At 35.8% G+C, this 25,124-nt stretch overlaps 1 protein-coding gene across 3 annotated transcripts in view; it reads right to left on the bottom strand.

Moving 5' to 3' along the window:
• The window catches only part of BBS9 (Bardet-Biedl syndrome 9), a 478,120-nt gene that overhangs the window by 305,236 nt on the left and 147,760 nt on the right, over positions 1 to 25,124 (bottom strand). For all 3 annotated transcript variants that reach the window (XM_003279188.3, XM_003279191.3, XM_030796212.1), the window contains 2 exons: positions 24,375 to 24,558; positions 23,615 to 23,744 (listed from right to left, as the gene is read on the bottom strand). In XM_003279188.3, coding sequence (XP_003279236.1) covers positions 23,615 to 23,744; positions 24,375 to 24,558 — 314 coding nt within the window. The remainder of the gene's footprint in view (positions 1 to 23,614; positions 23,745 to 24,374; positions 24,559 to 25,124) is intronic.

Raw genomic sequence — 25,124 nt, forward strand, 5'->3', positions numbered from 1 at the left:
CTCTGGCCCTTTCAGATATAGGAACGATAATAGTTCTCATTGCTGTTAGTGCCAAGATGCTTCACCATTCCTTGCTAGTGTCTCTTTGTTCATTTCTACTCTCTCAATTACCCCATTTGAGTGAATATCTATTTGCTGCCAAGATTCTGCTTGCCAATTTATAGCACAGAAGGTGGTAAAAACAGAACAGGGAATAAGAACCCCAACACTAAAGTCAAAAACAACTAAAATTGGATCCCTGCTCCAAAACTGGCTTTGTAAGAGTTTGCAAACATTTCTAAGCCTCTCTTATCTCATCTGTAAAGTAAAAAAATAATAGTAGTAGCTACTTCAAAAATTATTGTTTGGTGTGAATTAATAAGGGCTTAGCCCAGTGCCTGATTGATACAAAGCATAGGCTTAATAAATATTAAACTAGTATTATAAATTTAATATTTAGTAAATATTAAATTACTAAATTGTTAATATTACTAAATTATAATAATATTGATTATTATTACATTATAATAATATTGATTATTATTACATTATAATAATATTACTATAATTTTGGAAGAGAACATTATCATAATAAGTAGTTCTGCCCTACTTCAACATTACTGGAAAAACAGTGGCATAAATTAGCTCAATCTTATTTCAGCTGGCTCAGGGCTAAAGAAAATTATAACTGGGTCAAGTCAAAGCAAATCATTTCAGCACATCATATACGACTTCCCTGAACTCCCTAAAAAAGGATATATTACACAGAAATTGAATATATAATCATGATCAGAAATGTTCAAAATAATAAGAATAATTTGAAGACTAAAAACAAGAACAGATGAAAGAGAAGACAGATCATCAAAATACAGTACCCATCCTTCAGTTTTAATGTTATGACTGAAAGTCTTAGTTTGCATGCAATTGTGAATAAAAAGACCAAACAGAGCCAGCAATGCTGAAGCATGATAGCTAGATCGGTTGCACGTCCTTTGGAAAATAACCGCAGCTGCTGCCCACAGGGTCTGCATAATAACAATATATTTGGCACCACTAAACAGATAACCATCTTCCAAAATTTCTGTGAAAAACAGTTATCAACAACAATAAAAGACTTCTGACTGCTGTTTTAACCATGAACTAAAATATCTTCTCCCAGGTTGGCCGTGGTACTGATTCAATAGATGGAAAAAGAAAAGCATGACTTGTTCCTTTATACTGCATCAAGGTACCAGTAGTTTAGCCTGGCCTCCATGTGGACTACAGTTCAAGTTCTTGATCTTCAAGGCCATAACTAGCTGCCTTCCTGAATCAAATCCCTCTAAGAAACACCATTCCCAGCTCCCTCTGATTTGAACTGTTTGAACTTGATGCAATCCAGCAAGCAAAGGAAGCTAAAACAGAACTCTGCACACGTGGGCACTAAATGATGTTTCTTAGTGGCCCATTACATAACATTCACCAGGAAATACCTAACTCTTTGCCTAGCTTTGCTATCTTGGGCCCAGTCTTTCAAGAGAGATATCATTCAGAAACAACTATCATTCTTTAAGGGATTTAATCCAATAACTGTATTTATAGCTTCTCTAAGTAAAATAATTGTTAAAAGTGGGCATATTGGTAAATGTGCCAAAACTAACAGTAATGTTGGCTACAACATACATAATGTCATGTGCCAGGCATTCTAATAAAAAGTTAACTTATTCAATCCCCAAAATAACCCCACAAAGCAGATACTATTATTAAACCCATTTTACAGAAAAGCGGGAGGCACTGAGGCACAGAGAACTTAAATAGCTTGCCCAAGGTCTCAGAGCTAATGAGTAAGTTAATCAGCCATGGTCACAGTCTTCTGCTTTAACCTTTATAATACCCCAACACTAAAAATATAGCTTTAAAAATATTCCTATGTGTCAATGTTGAACCTGGCAAATAAAAAAAATTAAAATGAAAAAAAATGAAAATATTCCTGAACCATGACATTACTGAACTAAGATGCTTCTATAGCTCCCATCTCTCCTTTCTTCTCTATTTATCCTTAAATTAACAATTCAAAGTCTAGATTTACCAACAAATAAGAGAACTGAGCATATATGTCCTAAAAAAAGAAAAGGCTGTAATAAAATTTCTACCCAATGAAATTTTGAAAGGTTCACTATGGTAAAACCATAGAGGACTGAAAAACTGTCTTTAATAACTATTTATAAAGTACTATAATTGTCCAAGTTTTCAGTAAGATGATGGTATTTGCATTTAACAAAGTTAAATCTGTCCTACGCTCAATTTTTAAAGAGAAGCATCCTTTCATGACTCTGAATGTATTATTTACCAGCCTATCTCAGAAGTATTATCAAATGCCTGCTTTTGGCTTTTTCTGCTCCTACATAAAATATAATCAACAAACTTCCAGGAGTCCACTGCATTGGTAATATTGTGATATACATCTTTTGTTGCCAGCTCCACAAAAAAAGTGGCAAGTAGGTGCCTAAAAAAAGAATTTATTCCTTCTTGCTTCTCTGTTTCTTGATTCTTCCACTGTTTCCAGATTAATGTATATGATGTCAGAATTACCAAACTATAATAGGCAAAACACATCTACCAGTTTTAGATTCTAAAATCTATAAACCAAGTCACCCACCGCTAAAGACTGATCAATAATTACAATTTCTTAGAGAAATGCTTCCTTATATTCTTTAGTCATACAGAAACTTATTTTGTTCTTTAGAGTACATATCACATGGTATGTTCCATAGCAACGGTTTACAGTTTTATGTATTTAGAACAGTGATATTCATTGAATAGATTTTCACCTCTAAAACAAATCTGATGCCCACTCAGGAAGGTAAGTTCATAGGAGCAAACATGTAGAGAAAAATCAATCATCTGAGATATCCACTAAATTCTGAAATAATTCACAACAGGTCATCTCCTAGAGTCATACGTTATTCATTTCTACATGTTCTTTTACTCTGGCTTGTTTTCTAAGGCTTGCATCCCAGAAAATCAGAATGTTTTCCCTTTCATGTCAACAATGACTCTTTTAAAGGTCTTTTCTATATCAGAGAAATATATTTCCACTGAAATTTTCTTTTATACTCTGCAACTTTTGAAGATAACCAGGCACAGAAAGACAAAAACTTTCCTTTGAAGAGTAAATGTTACTGTCACCTAAACCTTTTCTTTTTCTGTTGTTTGTAACAAAAGTACTGGGTCCTAAGATTCAAGATACAATATTGAATTCTGTCTGGTTTCCTATCCCAAACAAACCACAATTGTAGATGCCAAATTAATTCTGAACAAATTTGCTTCAGGGCACCTACAGGGGCCATGGGCCTTTAATATTCACATACCAAGAGCGTTTATTCGTCTCTGTTGGAAAGAAACACAGGTCTGGGAAGTCAAAGGTTGATCAGTAGAAGAGAAAAATGGGGTAGAATCTCTCAAGATGACAGAAGAAAGTAATGAACGCTGCAAGTGTTTTCACTGGCTAGCTGAGAGAATTGCCAAGTTTGGGTCAGAGGTCTCATTTAACTAGGAGTTCCATATTGCTCTTTTAGGTTACGACAATCTCAATAAAGCAGGTGATTATTCCTTGACTTAAAAGAACTTCCAAACTAAAAACTCAAAATGAAGTTATCATTGCCAAATAATGCAATTTGTGAATATAAAATAATGGTGTTAAGGCAATTGGGTATCAAGATTGTTTACACTGTCCATAAAATTTTATCAAAATACGATCAAATGTCATAAATTAAATTCTAATTATTTTACACATATGGTATGTGATATTTTCCACAGATTTATAACTTAAAAGTACTAACTGATTCCAAGACATGTTCAGAAAATAACTATCAGGAGTCTCTAATGGAGAATTCCAGAGATACTTCTTAAGCAATAGTGTATCAGTTTAAGTAATCTATTTTGGGTTTTTTAAGCTAGTTAAGATCTTTTTCTACCCATTTTAAAGTGTGTTGAATTTATGGATGAATTAAAATGTATTTCAATGTATAAGTAGGTTTAATTTTTATATGGTTGTTTAATTCTGTGATTAATAGGCCATTGAAAAATGAGTTTGTTAATTGTTAGGATTTTTCTTACTCAAGTTACATGGAAGGTTCTGGATATCCTCACCCATTTTATATATCCCACCTTTTATTTTTATGTGAAAAATTTCTCTTTTTGGTATAAAAAAGTTTATTATCTTTTCTTTGCAAATAAAGAGTGGTGTCAATTTGTAACTTAAAAAAATTCACTGATGATCAAAAATTCTAATTACAATATTTTCTGGACTATTTTGTTAATAGTCTGGATCAAACAAATGTCATTATAGTAATTAAATCGCATTGCAATATATAAATGTTTCTTGATTTATCAAGAAACCATATCTTAAGTTCTCTCTTAACCGTATCTTAAGTTCTCACATCTTATTTCAATGTCAGTGTTTTCTAAATTGGAAAGTTGCTTTATTCTAATATTACCTGGGACTGTGTTTTTTTGAATTCTACAAACTAAAATAATAATAGACTACTTTTTTTAACTTACATGCAAGATAGAAAAAATTCTGCAGAAATTTTAAAAGATGGGGGGAAATGGGATGAATTAGGAGTGAAAAAAGAAGTTCAAAATTTAAGCATCACAAAAAAATCTGGTTTCTTTAAAAAATTATTTCTTAATTTTGCCAACTTTATTGTTTTTCAAATAATTGAAACTTTACATAGTCTGTAGTCTTTGTAGTTTAATTTTTAAAGTGCTGTTCAGTAATTTCTCATTTCAAATTTAAAATTAACTACCAAAAGTTGTGTATAAATACCATTAAGAAAATGACACAGGAGAAAAATATCAGGAAATTCTCCAATATGGTTTAAGACTTTTACTCTTAAACATCAATGGCAATTAATATCTCTTTTTCTCTAATATTATGAATAGGTAGAATATGTATGCTTGCCTTAGTGCTAGAAATCTGTAATATTATGTAATGTCTCTGTGTATCCTTTAGTCTAGAACCATATTTTAAATGTTCAATATGCCCATTCTAACTGAATGAGTACTAACTGAAGAAAAAGCTCCTAAATAAAATGCCTAAATAAAAGATTGTACTGGTCTCATTATAACAGTAAACCTATTAAGTTACTTCCAACTAGAGCAAGTTTACTTAGGAAAGAAGAGATTATTTGAAAAAGCATTTGGCAAAATAAATTTATTATCAAGAAAACCACTTGCAATGAAGCACAGAATATCATAGCATAACTTACATTTTTATTGTGTCAGTTTACATAGATGAACACTAAAAGCAACCATTTGAATTTCTAGATAAATTCATCATTACCCAGAAAATCAAATTTGGCTTCATGAATGTAAATTCACTTTTAATGTGTATCATGTTTAGACTTTTTAATATACAAGCATGACTATGATTGCATAAAAGCTTCTAAATGTGATTTATTTAGTAGGAACATTACTCTAAGATATCACATTAAAGATTGCCTCTTAAAGCTCGGGTATCCAGCAGCTAAAAGGGTCAGCTACATTACCAAAAGGGAAAGGGCAGATGCTGACTATTAATAATGCCCACTGTCCTAAATTAACTGGAGCCTCCAGCCAAGACGCCTTCTGCCTGCCCTCTCTGGCAAGCCACTCACACTCCAGGGAAGAAAGATATGTACATACATACATACTCAGATGGATGGATGGATGGATGGATGGGTGGATGGGTGGATGGGTGGAAGGATGGATGGATGGATGGATGGATGGATGGATGGATGGATGGACGGACAAAGAGATGATAGATAGATAGATAGATAGATAGATAGATAGATAGATAGATAGATAGACAGACAGACAGATGAAAGTATTGTGTGCGTGAGTGTGTGTGTGTGTTTGGCATATGGGGGGGAGGGTTGCTGCTGTTAACAGAAGTAAACATTTATAAATGGAAAAATATTTATAAGTAGTCTTATTGTTTTAATTGACTAGATCAAAGTTAAACAGCATCATATACTATAAAATAAAATATTTGTAGTGGCTTCAAAGTATATGTTTGACTAAGATTCACAATGCTGTGTTTCTGTGCCTTCAATTTAGATGTTCTTCCTAGGCTCTCCTGAGAGAAACGGAGAAAAAGTCTTTAAGATGCCCCACATTAGAACAATATAACTTGTGCTCCACTGAGAAATGAAGTAACATAAAAATATTTCTAGGAGTCACACTAAAACCTACACTTTATGTAGATCTCTTCACAAAGAAAAAGAACTAAGTCTCTCAGAAGAAAGTGATGAAATGAAGAGGTATATAATGAAGAACAAAAAAAGATATTTGGGAGAAATACAGCATATTACTCATTAATAATTGTAGTAATTAAAAGTATAGGAATCTCTATGATTTAACTAGACTACTGGGTCTAATAAATAGTCTATAGAGATAGGTTCTATATATTGACTAAATGAGACACAATCCTATTTAGACATACAGAAAAGGGAAAATGGAAAGAAATAATAGATAGCATACTGCACTTGGTCTTATGTGTCCCGAAAGACACCTCGTTTTATTATAAATTTTCAGTACTGGTACTTTTTCCTAGATGACATCATGGGACCTCCAGAAACAGTATTTCAATAGAAACAATACAAGTCTGCATTATACAGTATGAATGTGTTCAGGGCCTCCTAGGTAGAAATCTATACATACTTTGACCTGTGTTGATTTATCTCCTCTCATATGACAATTACAGATCCTTTTTTCTGTGTCTGTGAGTCATCTGCTTGTCTATATCATCATTAAAATTCTGAAGTTCTTCCCAAAGAGCATCAATTATATTGTATAATTCTGATAACAATTTTTTTGCTATAACCCCTTCTATTTTCACTTTCACATAATTACATATTTTATGTGGCCAATGATGATATGCATGTATTCAAGTTTAATAAAAATGTAAAATATTTTCATGGTAAAATATATAAATGAAATGTTGACACGGTCCATTAGAAGATAACCAAATCTGCTTTTTTGAAAGTGGTATGAGAAATTTTGTACGTAAAAACACTTGAACTCATGACTGTTGGTATAAAATGAGGTCAATGCTAATAATTTCTTTTGAAACGTTTTCTACATTTTTTTTTTTTTTTTTGAGATGGAGTCTCACTCTGTTCCCCAGGCTGGAGTGCAGTGGCACAATCTCAGCTGACTGCAACCTCTGCCGCCCAGGTTCAAGCGATTCTCCTGCCTCAGACTCCCGAGTAGCTGGGATTACAGGCGCCTGCCACCAGGCCTGACTAATTTTAGTATTTTTAGTAGAGACAGGGTTTCACCATCTTGGTCAGGCTGGTCTCGAAGTCCTGATCTCGTGATCCACCTGCCTCGGTTTCCCAAAGTGCTGGGATAGCAAGTATGAGCCCCTGTGCCCAGCCAACTATTTTCTATAATTTAAAGTAACAGTATAGGCATACTTATCAGCATAGCAAATATTATTTATGCATATAATAAGTTCAAATTGCAATTATCACCTTAATTATATATGGATCTAAGACTCTTCATGAGATATTCACCTGACATAATAAAAACGGTTAGTAAAAAGGTTGACCTAAACAAAGAAATAAATGTTCCACAAATAGATGGGGTGCGGTGGGTCATGCCTGTAATCCCAGCACTTTGGGAGGCCGAGGTGGGCAGATCGCTTGAGCTCAGGAGTTCGAGACCAGCCTGGCCAACATGGTGAAACCCCATCTCCACCAAAAATTCAAAAGTAGCCAGGTGTGGTGGCACACACCTATGGTCCCAGGTACCTAGGGGGCTGAGGTGGTAGGATCACTTGAGCCTGGGAGGCAGAGGTTGCAGTGAGCCATGGGCACACCACTGCACTCCAGCCTGGGCAACACAGGGAGGCCTTGTCTCAGAAAAAAAAAAAAAAAAAAAAAGTTGCGCAAATAAATCCCCATCATCTGTAGAAGAGAAGATAGTATTACCAAAACCAAATTCTCACAAAATGAAAAAACTTTGTTTTAGGTCATAGTTTCATCCTACTCCTTCAAAAAATGCGTTTTGATCAAAAACATTTTTAAGTAGCCAAACTAAATGCTCTTTTAATTTTCCACAAGCAAAGTATTCAGGCTGTGAAGCAACATGACTTTGAATCCTCTTCTAAGTGAGTCACTTGTTTTCAGATCATTCTTTCATTAATCTCTTCATCATGCATTCATTCATTCATTCATTCACTCAACCAACATTCACTGATATGAACTCACTGCCAAGCATGAAGAAACTGAATAAGGGTGGTCCCTATATGAAAGAGGAAACATCTTTCTATAAGCCAATTCCCTGGAGAAAACTTCAGCTGGAGAAGGCAGTTCTCCCCAAAGACTTGAAAGTGGAGCAGCCCTAAAGACTACGCACCACAGGACTCCAGTCCCAGCTACAGAAAAAACCTACTTAAAGAATTAAGACCTATTAAAATTCATATTGCAAGACAAAGGCCTTGTTTCCATGCTACATGGCTCACTGAATAAACTCCATCTAACACTGCTATTCAGTTAGCTTATCTTTAGAACACTAAACTTTGTAGAACTCACTGGGTTTCCAAGGGTTAATGAAATTTTCGGTGGTCTTCTATGGGCTAGTGATATCTGAGCATCACTTGGAGGTTCAAATGATTTAAGAATGAGATTTCCCAAAACTCAAGGTCCATTAATCCATTTTAATATTCTAAACGTAAAGTAATATATACTTCTACTCACAATTGGATTTCCTGAACTCAAATGTGACATAATCTTGAAAAAATTATTCAAAATAGGCATGAATTTTCATGAAATATACACAAGCTGAAAGAAAGATACGTATTTGGGAGAAATAACAAAGGAAAGGTAACAATAATCTTCCTAAAGGCAACATCTAACTATTGCTTAAGTATTTTAGCATGTAAAAATAAGCAAAGGTGGGTGGAGCCAAGATGGCCAAATAGGAACGGCTCCGGTCTACAGCTCCCAGCGTGAGTGACACAGAAGACGGGTGATTTCTGCATTTCCATCTGAGGTACCAGGTTCATCTCACAAGGGAGTGCCAAACAGTGGGTGCAGGACAGTCGGTGCAGCGCACTGTGCGTGAGCCAAAGCAGGGCGAGGCATTGCCTCCCTCGGTAAGCACAAGGGGTCAGGGAGTTCCCTTTCCTAGTCAAAGAAAGGGGTGACAGACGGCAGCTGGAAAATCGGGTAAGTCCCACCCTAATACTGTGCTTTTCCAACAGGCTTGGAAAATGGCACACTAGGAGATTGTGTCCCACACCTGGTTCGGAGGGTCCTACGCCCACGGAGTCTCACTGATTGCTAGCACACCAGTCGGAGATCAAACTGCAAGGTGGCAGCGAGGCTGGGGGAGGGGCGCCCGCCATTGACCAGGCTTGCTTAGGTAAACAAAGCAGCCAGGAAGCTCGAACTGGGTGGAGCCCACCACAGCTCAAGGAGGCCTGCCTGCCTCTGTAGGCTCCATCTCTGGGGGCAGGGCACAGACAAACAAAAAGTCAGCAGTAACCTCTGCAGACTTAAATGTCCCTGTCTGACAGCTTTGAAGAGAGTAGTGGTTCTCCCAGCACGCAGCTGGAGATCTCAGAATGGGCAGACTGCCTCCTAAAGTGGGTACCTGACCCCTGAGCAGCCTAACTGGGAGGCACCCCCCAGTAGGAACAGACTGACACCTCACTCGGTCGGGTACTCCTCTGAGACAAAACTTCCAGAGGAACTATCAGACAGCTGAATTTGCAGTTCACGAAAATTCGCTGTTCTGCAGCCACCACTGCTGACACCCAGCCAAACAGCATCTGGCACCACATCCAAAAGCTTATCCACCATGATCAAGTGGGTTTCATCCCTGGGATGCAAGGCTGGTTCAACATACACAAATCAATAAATGTAATTCAGCATATAAACAGAACCAAAGACAAAAACCACATGATTATCTCAATAAATGCAGAAAAGTCCTTTGACAAAATTCAACAACCCTCATGCTAAAAACTCTCAATAAATTAGGTATTGATGGGATGTATCTCAAAATCATAAGAGCTATCTATCACAAACCCACAGCCAATATCATACTGAATGGGCAAAAACTGGAAGCATTCCCTTTGAAAACTGGCACAAGACAGGGATGCCCTCTCTCACCACTCCTATTCAACATAGTGTTGGAAGTTCTGGCCAGGGCAATCAGGCACAAGAAGGAAATAAAGGGCATTCAATTAGGAAAAGAGGAAGTTAAATTGTCCCTGTTTGCAGATGACATGCTTGTATATATAGAAAACCCCATTGTCTCAGCCCAAAATCTCCTTAAGCTGATTAGCAACTTCAGCAAAGCCTCAGGATACAAAATCAATGTACAAAAATCACAAGCATTTTTGTATACCAATAACAGACAAACAGTGAGCCAAATCATGAGTGAACTCCCATTCACAACTGCTTCAAAGAGAATAAAATACCTAGGAATCCAACTTACAAGGGATGTGAAGGACCTCTTCAAGGAGAACTACAAACCACTGCTCAATGAAATAAAAGAGGACACAAACAAATGGAAGAACATTCCATGCTCGTGGTTTGGAAGAATCAATATCGTGAAAATAGCCATACTGCCCAAGGTAATTTATAGATTCAATGCCATCCCCATCAAGCTACCAATGACTTTCTTCACAGAATTGGAAAAAAACTACTTTAAAGTTCATATGGAACCAAAAAATAGCCCGCATCGCCAAGTCAATCCTAAGCCAAAAGAACAAAGCTGGAGGCATCATGCTACCTGACTTCAAACTATACTACAAGCCTACAGTAGCCAAAACAGCATGGTACTGGTACCACAACAGAGACATAGATCAATGGAACAGAACAGAGCCCTCAGAAATAATGCCGCATATCTGCAACTATCTGATCTTTGACAAACCTGACAAAAACAAGCAAAGGGGAAAGGATTCCCTATTTAATAAATGGTGCTGGGAAAACTGGCTAGCCATATGTAGAAAGCTGAAACTGGATCCCTTCCTTACACCTTATACAAAAATTAATTCAAGATGGATTAAAGACTTACATGTTAGACCTAAAACCATAAAAACCCTAGAAGAAAACCTAGGCATTACCATTCAGGACATAGGCATGGGCAAGAACTTCATGTCTAAAACATCAAAAGCAATGGCAACAAAAGCCAAAATTGACAAATGGGATCTAATTAAACTAAAGAGCTTCTGCACAGCAAAAGAAACTACCATCAGAGTGAACAGGCAACCTACAAAATGGGAGAAAATTTTTGCAACCTACTCATCTGACAAAGGGCTAATATCCAGAATCTACAATGAACTCCAACAAATTTACAAGAAAAAAACAAACAACCCCATCAAAAAGTGGGCAAAGGACATGAACAGACACTTCTCAAAAGAAGACATTTATGCAGCCAAAAAACACATAAAAAAATGATCATCATCACTGGCCATCAGAGAAATGCAAATCAAAACCACAATGAGATACCATCTCACACCAGTTAGAATGGCCATCATTAAAAAGTCAGGAAACAACAGGTGCTGGAGAGGATGTGGAGAAATAGGAACACTTTTACACTGTTGGTGGGACTGTAAACTAGTTCAACCACTGTGGAAGTCAGTGTGGTGATTCCTCAGAGATCTAGAACTAGAAATACCATTTGACCCAGCCATCCCATTACTGGGTATATACCCAAAGGACTATAAATCATGCTGCTATAAAGACACATGCACACGTATGTTTATTGTGGCACTATTCACAATAGCAAAGACTTGGAACCAACTCAAATGTCCAACAGTGATAGACTGGATTAAGAAAATGTGGCACATATACACCATGGAATACTATGCAGCCATAAAAAATGATGAGTTCATGTCCTTTGTAGGGACATGGATGAAACTGGAAAACATCATTCTCAGTAAACTATCGCAAGGACAAAAAACCAAACACCACATGTTCTCACTTATAGGTGGGAATTGAACAATGAGAACACATGGACACAGGAAAGGGAACATCACACTCCGGGCACTGTTGTGGGGTTGGGGGAGGGGGGAGGGACAGCATTAGGAGATATACCTAATGCTAAATGACGAGTTAATGGGTGCAGGAAATCAACATGGCACATGGATACATATGTAACAAACCTGCACATTGTGCACATGTACCCTAAAACTTAAAGTATAATAATAATAATAATAAAGAAATGGCAAAAAAATAAATAAATAAAAAATAAGCAAAGGTAACCTGGACAAAAATTATTGTGATTTTAACAAAACTTTAACTTTTCTTAAGAGAACAGTTTTTAGACACTAACTAATTAAGGAATAAAGAAATAAAAAAGAGTTAAGATCAATAATTGATCTAAAATTACTATGAGAACTGTGATTTCATTGATTAAAAGTAAAGAATTTACTATCTAAATTCTACACTATTAAACACAAATTCTATCTGATAAAAATATCAAAACAGAAACAAGTAATATTTATAAGGTCTGCTGTGAGGCAGGCACAAATAAATAAAAATTATTTTATGATATTTCATATTATTTAAAGAGAACTTTATTTTGCTTTGTACCCTATTTTAAATTTTTTAACTACAAAAATGGTATATTTACTGAACTGAAATTAGCATAAATAATACTTTTTTCTTTAAAGTGATTTTTGAGTAGGAAACAGCAATACACATTTCCATTTCTGGCAAAGATGTAACAGTCTGGACACAAAGGAATAAAGCAAATATACAGGTTTAATGGATCACCTATGTATAACTATACTCCTTACTTAATAAGTAATTCATTTCAATGATACATAAAGAAATCTCTATGTTTAATTCTAAGTCATAAAAAAATTTCTATACCAACACAAATACTGAGAATTGTGTTCTAATCTTAGGGTATGTCTGCCTGGGCATTACTTCTATCATATCACCATGCTACACACACTAAAAAATTTTAAAAAATTTAAAGAGCGAATCATTTCGCAAACTTGTAGTTTTCTTTAATAAAACTCTGTAAAAAGTTCTAAATTTTGCCTTTTTTAATGATGATGCTTTAATAGCTGCAGTAGTTGCAGTGATGTCATTACACTAAGGAACAATAGATGGGTTGAAGGGAAGAACAAAGCATTTCCTACCATCTGGAAGCCTGCAGATATTGAAAAGGCAGTGAGATAACTTTTGAACTGCATCCCTCCATTATTCCCCATGTGACTGTGTTTTAATTTTTCATATATTTGACTTAAATTTTAAGTACTCTGGATATTGTCTCCATATAAACTGTGTTGCAGCTGCTTGCTCACTTACACACCAGCCCCATGCTGCATTCACATGGTATGCACATTGCTAAGGTTTTGGAAAGTGGAGTTCTAAATCTAACTATAGGACCTTAACAGATACATCTGCTTGCTACATCATTAGTAAAGTTTTATAAAAGGCAAAAAGCAGAATTTTTACATTGCTAAATGCTTGAAGTTATTGCAACATTCATTCCTAAATGCGAACTGTAGATATTCCAATTCAAAATAATTTCCTTCCAAAAAAAATTTTTTTCCTTTTTTTGAGATGGAGTCTCTCTCTGTCACCAGGCTGGAGTGCAGTGGTGCAATCTCGGCTCACTGCAACCTCTGCCTCCCAGGTTCAAGTGATTCCCCTGCCTCAGCCTCCCAAGTAGCTGGGACTACAGGCACGCGCCACCACGCCTAGCTAATTTTTGTATTTTTAGTAGAGACAGGGTTTCACCATGTTGGCCAGGATGGTCCTGATCTCTTGACCTCGTGATCTGCCCACCTTGTCCTCCCAAAGTGCTAGGATTACAGGAGTGAGCCACCATACCTGGCCCCAAGAAAATTTTTAAATGTTCAATTAATATGAATTGTAACTACCCATTTAAAATTTGAAGGTAACAAGATGGAATAAGAAGATGAGAGAAATGGAAATATATAAGTTAAAGATAAAAAGTAGTATACGAAATGTTGCATCTGAAATGCAAACACTACCATTTTTTTCCCTGTATTTTGACTACTGAAATACTAGTAATTTCTAATATACAAGCCATAACTTTTCTCTCAAATAAAAAGAAAAAACAGTTTTACATAAGACTGTCCTTAAAATCCTTAATAATTTATCTTTCATTTTTTATTCATTCCAAATAATTTATGTTTAAATCTAATGCATCTAAACTATTTTAGATTTAAATGAAAGAGACTTGGCTGCATCATTAGTTTTCCAAAGACTCAAGTTGATTTTTAGAATGCCTGAGACTTTCTAAAAGATATTTAAGGAACTCATCCAGGCCCTTCCATCCCTCAGTTCCACACTCCAAAAGTAATAACTTTTGTTTTAGACTTCTGCTTTCTGGTTTTTCCAGGTGTTTACCCTAACAACTCTAAATAACATACGTCTTGTTAGATAGAATATTGGATAGCACTAATGTGAAAGGGAAGCAATTATCTTAGAGAAGGGAAATGCATCAGAGTTTTTCAGTAAAAGCAAAAATTGTTGGGACTTCTAGCAATATGGTGGACAAATACTCTGAATGGACCTACCGTATTCTGCTTTTCTATATTGTAACACCAACTCACTTAGGCTTTAATTAGCTGTTTACATGTTTTCTCATGAGCTTGGGCATGTTATTCGATCTCTCTATGCCTCAGTTACATCATCTATAAAATGAGGATAACAATAATAGTAATAATAGTAACTGTTTTAGAATTAAATATGTTAATATGTCCAAAGAATTCAGAATATTGCCTGGCACATAATGATACAAATTGCTATTATCATCATATGAACTCTTAGAACAGTGTTATTAGGAAATAACATGTTACTCATTGGCCAATAAATGTATGCTCATAAAACATCTTCATAATATATACTTCATGCTAACTATCAGCAAATATAAAAATACTCTTGCTTGAAAACATTTGAAGATAAAAGGTAATTTTTTGATGAAACACAAGAGGAAAAGGGGTAATAAGTCTTTCTTCACTAAGCAAAGCTTTTATCTAGCCAAGTTGTTTCAAGATTAGAACATAAGTGCTAATTATTAATAGAACATAGTTCATCATGTTACATTATTCAACACTAATGAATTCCCATAATAACATTTTGTCATCTTCTACTTGATTGAAACTGTTACAGTCTTGCCAATGCACCACAATGTAGCAGTCTCTCATTGTGAGGTATCACCCAGAGTTTTTTGTCTCACAACCAAGAGAATTAAGTAGTGTGGACACAAAAAGAGTGAGGTTAGAGCAAAAGTTTAATAAGCAAAAGAAGAAAGCTCTCCGCCATGAACAGGAAGCCTGGAAAAGAGCTGCCATTTTTACAGTTGAATGTAAAGGCTTTTATAAGAAACCAAAGTAGGGCTGGGTTGCATAACTGCATAAGGCACGAATTTCTGGTAGCTCCACCCCATCCTCCTAGTGTGCATGTGGGTCCTTAGCTTGAGTTAATCCATATTGCTTTGTTCCCCTTACTGTACATGTTTTAGGAGACAGAATTTTCCATTGCGGGCATGTCTGGGCAAGTCACCTGTGTAGCCTTTCTTATCTGTGCAGCTGTGGGCATGTCTTAGGCAAGCCCCGCTGTGCAAGTTCCCTTATCTGTGCCCAAAGCTTGATTTTTCAGGCTGTTTTATTGTTTGAAACAATTTAAGCGAGGACCCACCCTAACTGCCTGCCTGACTTGTTTCTTCCTTTCTCCTCTCTCAAAACAATAACATTTTAACCATAAATTCAGTTTTCTTGTATAGTCTTAAATATTACACACACAAAACGATATATGGGTATCTATCCTTTTTTTAGCACATCAATAAAGCAGGTAGCAATTCTTTTATTTTACACTTATTTTAAATAGTAAACTGTTTAGTGAACAAAACTCAGCAGATTTTCTCTATTTAAAGGCAGGAAAACCACTGAATACAGTTCCACATTTTAGAATATCTGGGAACCCCCACAATCTGTTAACTGGCAGGTTCTGTTGATCAGATAACCTAGAGTTAAAGATCTATTTTATCAAGTGAGACTTAATTTACTTACAAATTTCAAGTTAGAATTCCAAAAATGACTTAAATGATATGACTATTCATCTATTTTACTTTTCAACCCAATTTTTAGTAATTTCAATTAATACCATTATCTAGAAATGTAAACATGCACCATCACTCTTCTAAATCTTTTTTCTTAAGATGTAGGGGATTTACTAAGGTTTTTAAAATGTTAAACCTGATGTGTTAAAGACTTAGAAAGTTTTGAATAAGCTACCAATGTAGCTCTTTGTAGAAATTAAGAGTCTAATGATGAAATGATGCTAGTGCATAGCAAGCAATAAAAATTGCTAATTCTTGCATTTCCTTTTGATTCCAATTTTAAGTCACCCAACATTATCCTATACCATAAGAGTTATATATTTACACTCTTTTTTTATTCTCATGATAACTCCGATTTGTGCTCCAAAGCTAGTTCTGAAATACAGGTCATATACTACTTAATAGAATAAAGGACTAAGTCCACCCAAAGTTCTGAGGCCCAAAGTTCTAAGTTCTTCTACAAAGAGCTTAGTAGCACATAAATCTTATGTTATCAAAAAAAAATCACTTTTTCCCATTTCCTTTTTATATTACAGTAAGCAACTAAGAAAATATAAACTTTTTCCTCTGGGAAACAGAGATACAGAGATATTTCTCTTTTTTTATTCTGGTGATAACTCAGATTTGCACTCCAAAGCTAGTTCTAAAAAACAGGCCATACACTAGTTAACAGAATAAAGGACTAAGTCCATCCAAAGTTCTAAAGTTCAAAGTTCTTCTGCAAAAATATTTTGCTAATAAATTTGGTTTCAAGAAAAAATCCTTCTTCCCTCTATGAGTCTGTTTTTTCATATTTTAAAAAAGTTTTCCAACTAAGAGATCTTATAAGGTCTTTAGAGCCACAGCTGTTCCCCTGACACATAAAAACCACAATGACTTTTAAGTATTTAGGAAGCATATATCATATGTTCATCTTTCTCATTGATTATTCAGTGTGACATGCAAAAGTAAAATGGAATGTATTATCTAGTTGGAGAGAGGAAAGTCAAATAGTAGTTCACCAACATAATTATAAATGTGATAGAAATTCAGAGAAGAGGGAGACCATGATAAGCAGGAAAGGCTTATTTATGTGACTTAAGCTATGTCTCGAAATAGAAATATGAAAATCCAGAAAAGATATGGGGGAAACATTCTGGTCAACAATATTATATCAATGAAAGATAAAGAACAAAGTATTACTGAGCACACATGTACATAAACATGGGAACAACAGACACTGTGGACTACAAGAGTGGGGAGGGAGGGAGTGGCTGTGGGTGGAACACCTACTAATTGGGTACTATGCTAACTACCCAGGTGACAGAATCTGTACCCCAAACCTCAGCATCACGCAATATACCCATGTAACAAACTTGCACTTGTACCTGCTGTATCTAAAATACATGTTTAAAAAAAATTAAGTAAGCTAGGAAATTTTTTAAAAAGAAGAAACTGTTAAGTAACAAACTTAAAATAAGTGACTATTGTGGACCTAGCCTAGGAAGAAAAACATTGAAGTACTAGACCAAATTGTTCGAACAAAAAATGAGCTGCAATAAGTACTGCAATAAGATTTTAAAGCTTGCTGTGAGCTGCCAGCAAAGTTTAGAACTGTTCTCATCTCTGTGAAGTTTCATTCAAACGGACTTCCACTTGTAGATATATTTATTTGATATCTCCAGAGACAGTAACATTACTGATAAATGATGATCTTTATTTGCCACTTGAGAAACTGACCACAGCAGAAGTAAGATGCTGGGCTCTTCTGATTCTGTAACCTGCGTGTTGATTTCAATTTCCCATAGTCTGACCTACAAAAATTGAAAATAATTAAATAAAAAACAATTTAATTGAGAATGAGATTTAATCTGAAAACAAAGAAGAAAACACAGACAGAATTGGAACTGGTATGTAATAAACAAGGTAGAGAGGACTAAAGCTGCCAAGTAGGTGGGAGTGGAAAGAAAAACATCTTAGACTCTGAGCAAAATGCTGTTATTAAGTGTAATTGCATCAACTTGATCCAAATCCAACATTTCTTATTCACTGAAAAGAAACATATTTAAAAAGCAGCAACTTCCTTCATAAATAAACACATTCAGCCAAGGAAGCTTCTACCAAAAAGCTTTAACCCTAAAGGTAATAAAAAGCAAGAGAAAAATTATTTCGGTACTCTCAATTTCAAATAACTTCCTAATATAAATATGTGGGCTGAGCACTGTGGCTCATACCCATAATCCCAGCACTTGGGGAGGCCAAGGTGGGAGGATCACTTGAGGCCATAAGTTCAAGACCAGCCTGGGCAACATGGTGAGTCCTCATCTCTAAAAAATACGAAAAAATTAGCCAGGAATGGTGGCATGTGCCCATAGTTGTAGCTACTCAGGAGGCTGAGACAGGAGGCAGAAGTTCAAGGCTGAAGTGAGCTATGATCATGCCAGTGCATTCCAGCCTGAGCAACAGAGCAAGACCCTGTCTCTAAAAATAAATAAACAGATAAGCTATAGCTAAGCTAGTAATAATTACCTTTAAAATTCTAACAGATTATAATATTGATTTGAGTAATAACTCTCTCTCCCACATGATATGGCTAGATGTGCATCAATTAAATGCTCTCTCTACTGCAATGTCATGAATTAATTTTGTTTGTACAGTGAGCAGGAAGAACTCGTCAGGCAGTTACAAATTTGGGGGCTTATCCAGGATCCACCCTTGCAAATATCTGCCAGTGGTTCATCAGCCTCCTCCAGTATAACAGACCTAGAGGTGAGCTCTGGCAACTGCTTATTTCTACTGAAGGTCATCTCTGGCACTGTACCTGCTGGTGAGGCACTGTCGACCCATAGGGCAGAGATCTAATTACAGTGAAGAAATAGTCCTGGAACCTGTCTGAAATGCCTGTTATTAAAAAATCTGTTTGCCTTCATCACATACAAAGGCCTAGCCCATCTGCAATGCCACCTCCTGATACAGGAAACAGCTGTTCAGCTGAACTCATCTAGTCTCAGGACTAGGAAATTAAAAAGATATGGGATGGTATATTCAAATTTGCTGTTTCCTATTTATGTGAATCTGTATTTCTAACAATCTACTCATTATCCTATAGTCTGCAGTTCACTTAAGTACTATGCTAAAACTGTGGGTGAGAATATTAACGTCTTTGTCATATAAGCCTTAGAAGCCCAATCAGGCACCTATGAATACATGCAAAGCAGTTCCACTCCTCTTACCCTAGGGGCAACCCATACCCCAACTATGCCCCCTGTCAGTAGGAAGAAGTTAGAGCAGTCCTCACCCTTTTCCCATATCATAGCTTACACCTCAGGAATGAGACATGCTGAAACTCAAAGGGCGAAAGTGAAACAGGCTTTGCAAAAATTATCACAGTGAGAAAATTATGGCAGTGGGGGAGACATGATCTAGCCTACACCCCTCTAGCCTCTAACCTTCAAGCTCCCTTAATTATTCCTAGGCTTAGGCTAGGCTAGCTTTGGGAGACATTTAGTTTATAGTTTAAGTAAAAATAGCCCTTCCTCAAAACTCAACTGTCTTTGTAAAGCTAATGAGAGAACACCAGGCTAGGAGGATAGAGGAGCCTGAATTTTGCTAAGGTGTAGACAAAAACAATAGCCAGCCATTATTCCAGAGGTCACAAGATATGCAACTTCCCCAATACTCCTACAGATAACATCACTGTAGTAGAACCTAACAGTGGCCTTGTAAGAGATCTTTACAGGTTTTTTGCATTTCTGAAACCCATGATGGTTCCACCTGGACCCACCAACTGCTCCCAGAAGTGATTCAGCATGCAACAGGATCATTTCCCACACCCCTATGATTGCACCTTCCAAACAATTAGCAGCAAGCACCCATTGCCTAGCCACCCCAAACTCTTCCCCCAAAGAACTTTTGAAAAACCCATAACCTATGAGCCTTCAATGAGATTGATTTAAGTAATAAATCTATCTTCAGTGTGGTGTGGCTGGCCTTGCATCAATTAAACTCTTTCTCTACTGAAATACCGTGAATTGATTTTGTTTGTGCAATAGGCAGAAAGAACCTGTCTGGGGTTACAGTATCTGGCCCACAGTATTTTCAGCTGTCTGCAGGAAAATATTTATTCAATTGTTCCTCATATAAAAAAGGAACCAACTACGTACTCAGCTATTGGGCATTAGATGTGCTTTGTTGGCAAGATAAAAAATGTGGGGCTGTTCTTAGGGAAGGAGAAAAAGAGGAGCATTGAAAATCCAAGTGCTGTGATTTCTCGTCACATTAAATAACAGCAAGACCCTCTAATGAAATGATGAGCATCCTCACATGGCCTTGTAAAGTGTCTGCTAGCTTCCTCAGGCCTCTGCAGGGTAAACATATTCTTCCCTTAGACATTTGCTGTCTTTGTGGCTTACAGACACTAATCCCAGAGCCACAGTCTGTCCCCAGGTGATGACAATGGGAAGAAGGCCAACTACCACAACTACATCATAGAATGGATCTTCACAGGTGGGCTGCAGTTGGACATCACCTGCCAAGTCTGCTATAGAGTCTCCACCACCATAGACCCCTTCTGGGACATCAGCTTAGATCTGCCTGGCTCTTCCACCCTCTTGTGGCCCATGAGGTGAGGGAGTGAGGGCAGCATGGTGAATGGCAAAAGCCACATTTTGGGAACCACCACACCTATGGACTGCTTGCACAGGTGAGAAGCCCACCAGCGCTCATGTGGCAAGGTAGTATCTTCCTCACAGGAAGGCTGTTGTTGATCAGGACGAAAGCAGGGCTTTTCATTCACATACCCAGGATAGAGCCTTGAGAAAAGATGTGACATTAGCCTGCAGTTGGCTGCAGATGCTCTTGCTAGTTTATGCTGTTTTTTTCTTTTTTCTTTTTTTGCCAGATGACTAGATATTGGTGTTCACTAGCCTTGCATTGTGTAGGGTATCTGTAACACCAGCTACTATTCCAACTTCCCTCCTGTAAATGATCTGACAGCCAAAGAGCAAAACTGGAAGCTCCCTTATCTTTTGTGGTTAATAACCTAAACCACAGCGTGAGCTAAGAGCTGAGTGCTCTCCCCATGGTCCACGGCCTTTTTTGCAAGTGATTAAAATATAGTTGTGGTGTTCTGTACTTATGATCATTTTTGAAATTGTCCATTTACTGCTTCAGTTTAGATAAGCAATAAGATTTAAGATGTGACTATGATAAAAGGTATTTAAATAACTGTAGCATACAGCTTACAATTGTGGTGAGGGCAGAAAACCTTCCTAAACTTTATGTTAATTGAGTCTAGTGTTTTACAATCTTTATTTTCTTTTTGATGCATTAATTAAAGTTTACTGAAGAAGAAAAAAAACTCTAATAGAAATTACAATGGAATTCTTTCAAACACAGTCTAATCCTATGCTTTGTGTTAAATTATATGTAAGAAAAGAAAAATCTTCAGTTAAACAATTAGAATTTATTTTTATATATTAATTATGGAAAATACTAATGCCAATATTTGGATTTAATTGTTTATAACTGTCATCTTGCAAAAGCTATGAGAAATAGGAAGGTTCACTCACAGGTACCTAAAATAAAATGACAGGCTACTTTTGAACATAAGCATCATGATGCACACCAAATGAAAATCTGGTGTGTTACTCATAATATTTCAGTTATTATTGACCCTTAACTCATAAGTTGCATCTAGACCAAAAACTATAGATTAACGATAAGTATCTGCTGAGAAGCCATACCTTTGCACTTCCCTCAGTATGGTGACTCCTGAAATGGGCACATCCCTTGTACATAATGTATGTGTAAAAATATATTTATTTCAACTAAATGTTCTCAATAAGGTCTTTCTACCTATCATTCTCTTGTGCTCAAAATATACACCAAAACTCCAATAATTTTTAAGTATTTCAAGATATTGGCTCCTGAAAGACATGAAGATTATAAGTCAAAATGAGACCCATACCCACCAGTGTGGATCTGTCTTTTTGCAACTGAACTGTCACTTAAGAGACCAAAGAGAAGAGCTTTGGATGGATATATAGACTCCTGCAAGAATTACTCTTCCAGAAGTGAAATACTTGATATCGCCCTGCTGGCAAGATGTTTTTCCTCTTCTAAATCCTTCTAAGTAAATCTGATACAAAATGTCTGGTGAGTATCAATATTCTGTTAAATTTAAAAAGACCATGTGATGGACATTGCAAAAGCCAATCTCAAAATTTTTAAATTATTTTTCAGACACAAAATAACTATAACTTGTGTTAAGTGCATAGCAATTAGAATTATATGTTTTTTCTCATAAAACATAAGAAAGCAACTTTTTAAAATATTCAATGTTTTCAAAACACTGTTTCCATTTTTCTAAAATTCAGGCTTTAGATAAAACATTGATGCAAACATGAATACCCTTCATTGAGCTTCAACAATAATATTACACTCAAGCCCTTAATAGGAGAGAACAACTCCATCCTGATGAGAAACTATAGGTGTCACTGAAGAATTCTACAGATGGCTTTTTTTTTTTTTTTTTTGGAGACACAGTCTCGCTCTGTCACCCAGGCTGGAGTGCAGTGGTGTGATCTCGGCTCACTGTGACCTCTGCCTCCTGGGTTCAAGCAATTCTCCTGCCTCAGCCTCCCGAGTAGCTGGGACTACATGCACACACCGCCACACCTGGCTAATTTTTTGTATTTTAGTAGAGACGGGGTTTCACCATGTTGGCCAGGCTGGTCTTGAACTCCTGACCTCAGATGATCCAACCACCTTGGCCTCCCAAAGAGCTGGGATTACAGGCGTGAGCCACTGCGCCCCGCCCCATATGGCCTTTAAATGCTCAATAAAATATTATAAATAAGTAGAACTGAATATATCTGAGAATCTATGAAGCTTTATGGAAAGTTGTGTTTCTATATGTTTGCTGATATTTTCAATTCCTAAACATAATCTAAGATGCTAAAAAGTTCATCGGCATCTCAGTTTTTATACTGATGACCTAGAAAAATTACTCACTTAGATGGCTCATTTCTGTCATTTTTGATTAATTTTGTAAATTTAATGTTAAAGTATGAATTCTGTTTTTCAATTTAAATACAAAGTAGCCCCACTTAAAATCTAAACTGTGTAAACACATGAACATTAACAATTCTGCATCACTTGACTTAATGAAACATCTGAAACAAGGTGAGACCTTATTATGATGAACAGTGTAATATCGTCAGTCTATCAATAAATGTTCTCTAAAAGGGACTCATCAAATGCTAAAAGAAATATTTTTGTATTCTAAAGAATAATCTATCAAGTAAACCATTTTCTTGATATCTTCACCAGTTTTTACCTTTAATTTACTAAGGATATCGTGCTAGAAATATTAAATGAAAATGATTAATAGCACTAATTATCCTTCCTTTCCAATAAAAGTTATATTTTAAATTACTTTTATTATTGACATTCATACTACAATGTCACTAGTAATGTTTTAATAAAATCACTTGCCATTATTTCATAGAACTTCTAGAAAATTTCTTGACAAACATCCTCTTTAAAAACTGTGTTAAATTAAATCACTTACTGCAAACAGCCCACTCTTACTGCTACAGGAATGTGGGGAAGTTGGGTGGCCCACTTCAGTGTCACATCTTGATAAATATGCAACATGTTATTATGATTTCCAATCAAAGTATTTATTGTTCCTTCAGAAACTGTAAGTTGAAGATACAGAAAACAGACACTAAGAAAACAGTCATTTGGAAAAGTATATCTCTTTTAGGAAATTGATAGCACAAACTAATTCTAACACCTCGATTTTAATACATAAAAATTTTACATAATAAAACTATTTTGTAACTTTACCAGTATAAAAAAGAAAGAAATCATTTTACAGTCTTGGAAGCTATAACTAGATAATCGCCAACATTTTTGCATTTCATCTAGAAAGCATGAATTTCATTAATATGTAACACATTTAAGCTAATGATTTACTAGGCACTCACTACAGATAATTCATCCTATTAGACATTACTATTGTGCTTATAAAAGAGTCTGATGTTCTCTTGAAAGCATCTTGAACAGCCACATTATGGAAAGTATTAATGTATGCCAGAGGCCAATTTTACAAGTCATTTTGTACAAAGTAAAATGACTGACAAGACCAAATGTGTGCTTTATATCAAACTTCTATTCAAACTTTGAAAGTTAAAATTTCCATTACATATTCAGTATTAAACTGTTTTCATGTATGTTTAAAATATGTGTATGAGTGTGGCTTTTTCTGGTGTATATCACGTAGCCTTGACATATAGAAGAGATAAAAGAAAAATCTTTCTACACACCTGAGCAATATGGCAGAAAACAACTTGGGCTCCAATCAAGCTTCTTCATGAATCGAATTTGTCCATTATCCTTAAGGCAAAAAAAGTTTCTCTCACCAAGAACAAAAACAGAGGATGCTGACTGATTGAAAGAGACAATACATATGTCAAGGGCTTGCTCTCCAATATTTAGAGTCCAATCCACCTACAAAGCAAAACTCAGTATCAATTTAGTTGCTAACCTCAGAATATTTCAGTTATTTTCATATCAATATAAATTAAGAAACTGCTTTACAACAAAGCAGAAATATAAAGATGGGCTAATCTCTTCCATTTCTTCACTTTTTTTTATCGCTATGACCATTTTTCTGGTATTTTACAAGACTCTAATCAAAGTTTTGTTCCATGTCTAATCAAATGATATTAACTATTCTGCAGTTCAAAAACACTAAAACACTTAGCTGCTTCCCTAAAAAACTTCCATGAAAATGATATTGTGCTCAATTTGCAAATCAAATTTAATAATCCATAAAAACTGTCATTATGATTGTACATGTGTTTTTATAGGACAACTAAAAATATATCAATATGGATATACAGAGTAGTCAACAAGCCACTAGAGAGTATAGCAGAATATTCTATACATAAGAGCTACTCCAGGATATCTCCATATTGCTGGGATACGGTTAATGTTCAATAAATGCTTCTTAAAGTAATGAAAGAATCAATGTAAAATGAGAGCTTTTCAGGATTCATCTTCCATACAATATT

This window comes from Nomascus leucogenys, chromosome 17 (assembly GCF_006542625.1).
Source record: "Nomascus leucogenys isolate Asia chromosome 17, Asia_NLE_v1, whole genome shotgun sequence".
NCBI classification, from domain to species: domain Eukaryota; kingdom Metazoa; phylum Chordata; class Mammalia; order Primates; family Hylobatidae; genus Nomascus; species Nomascus leucogenys.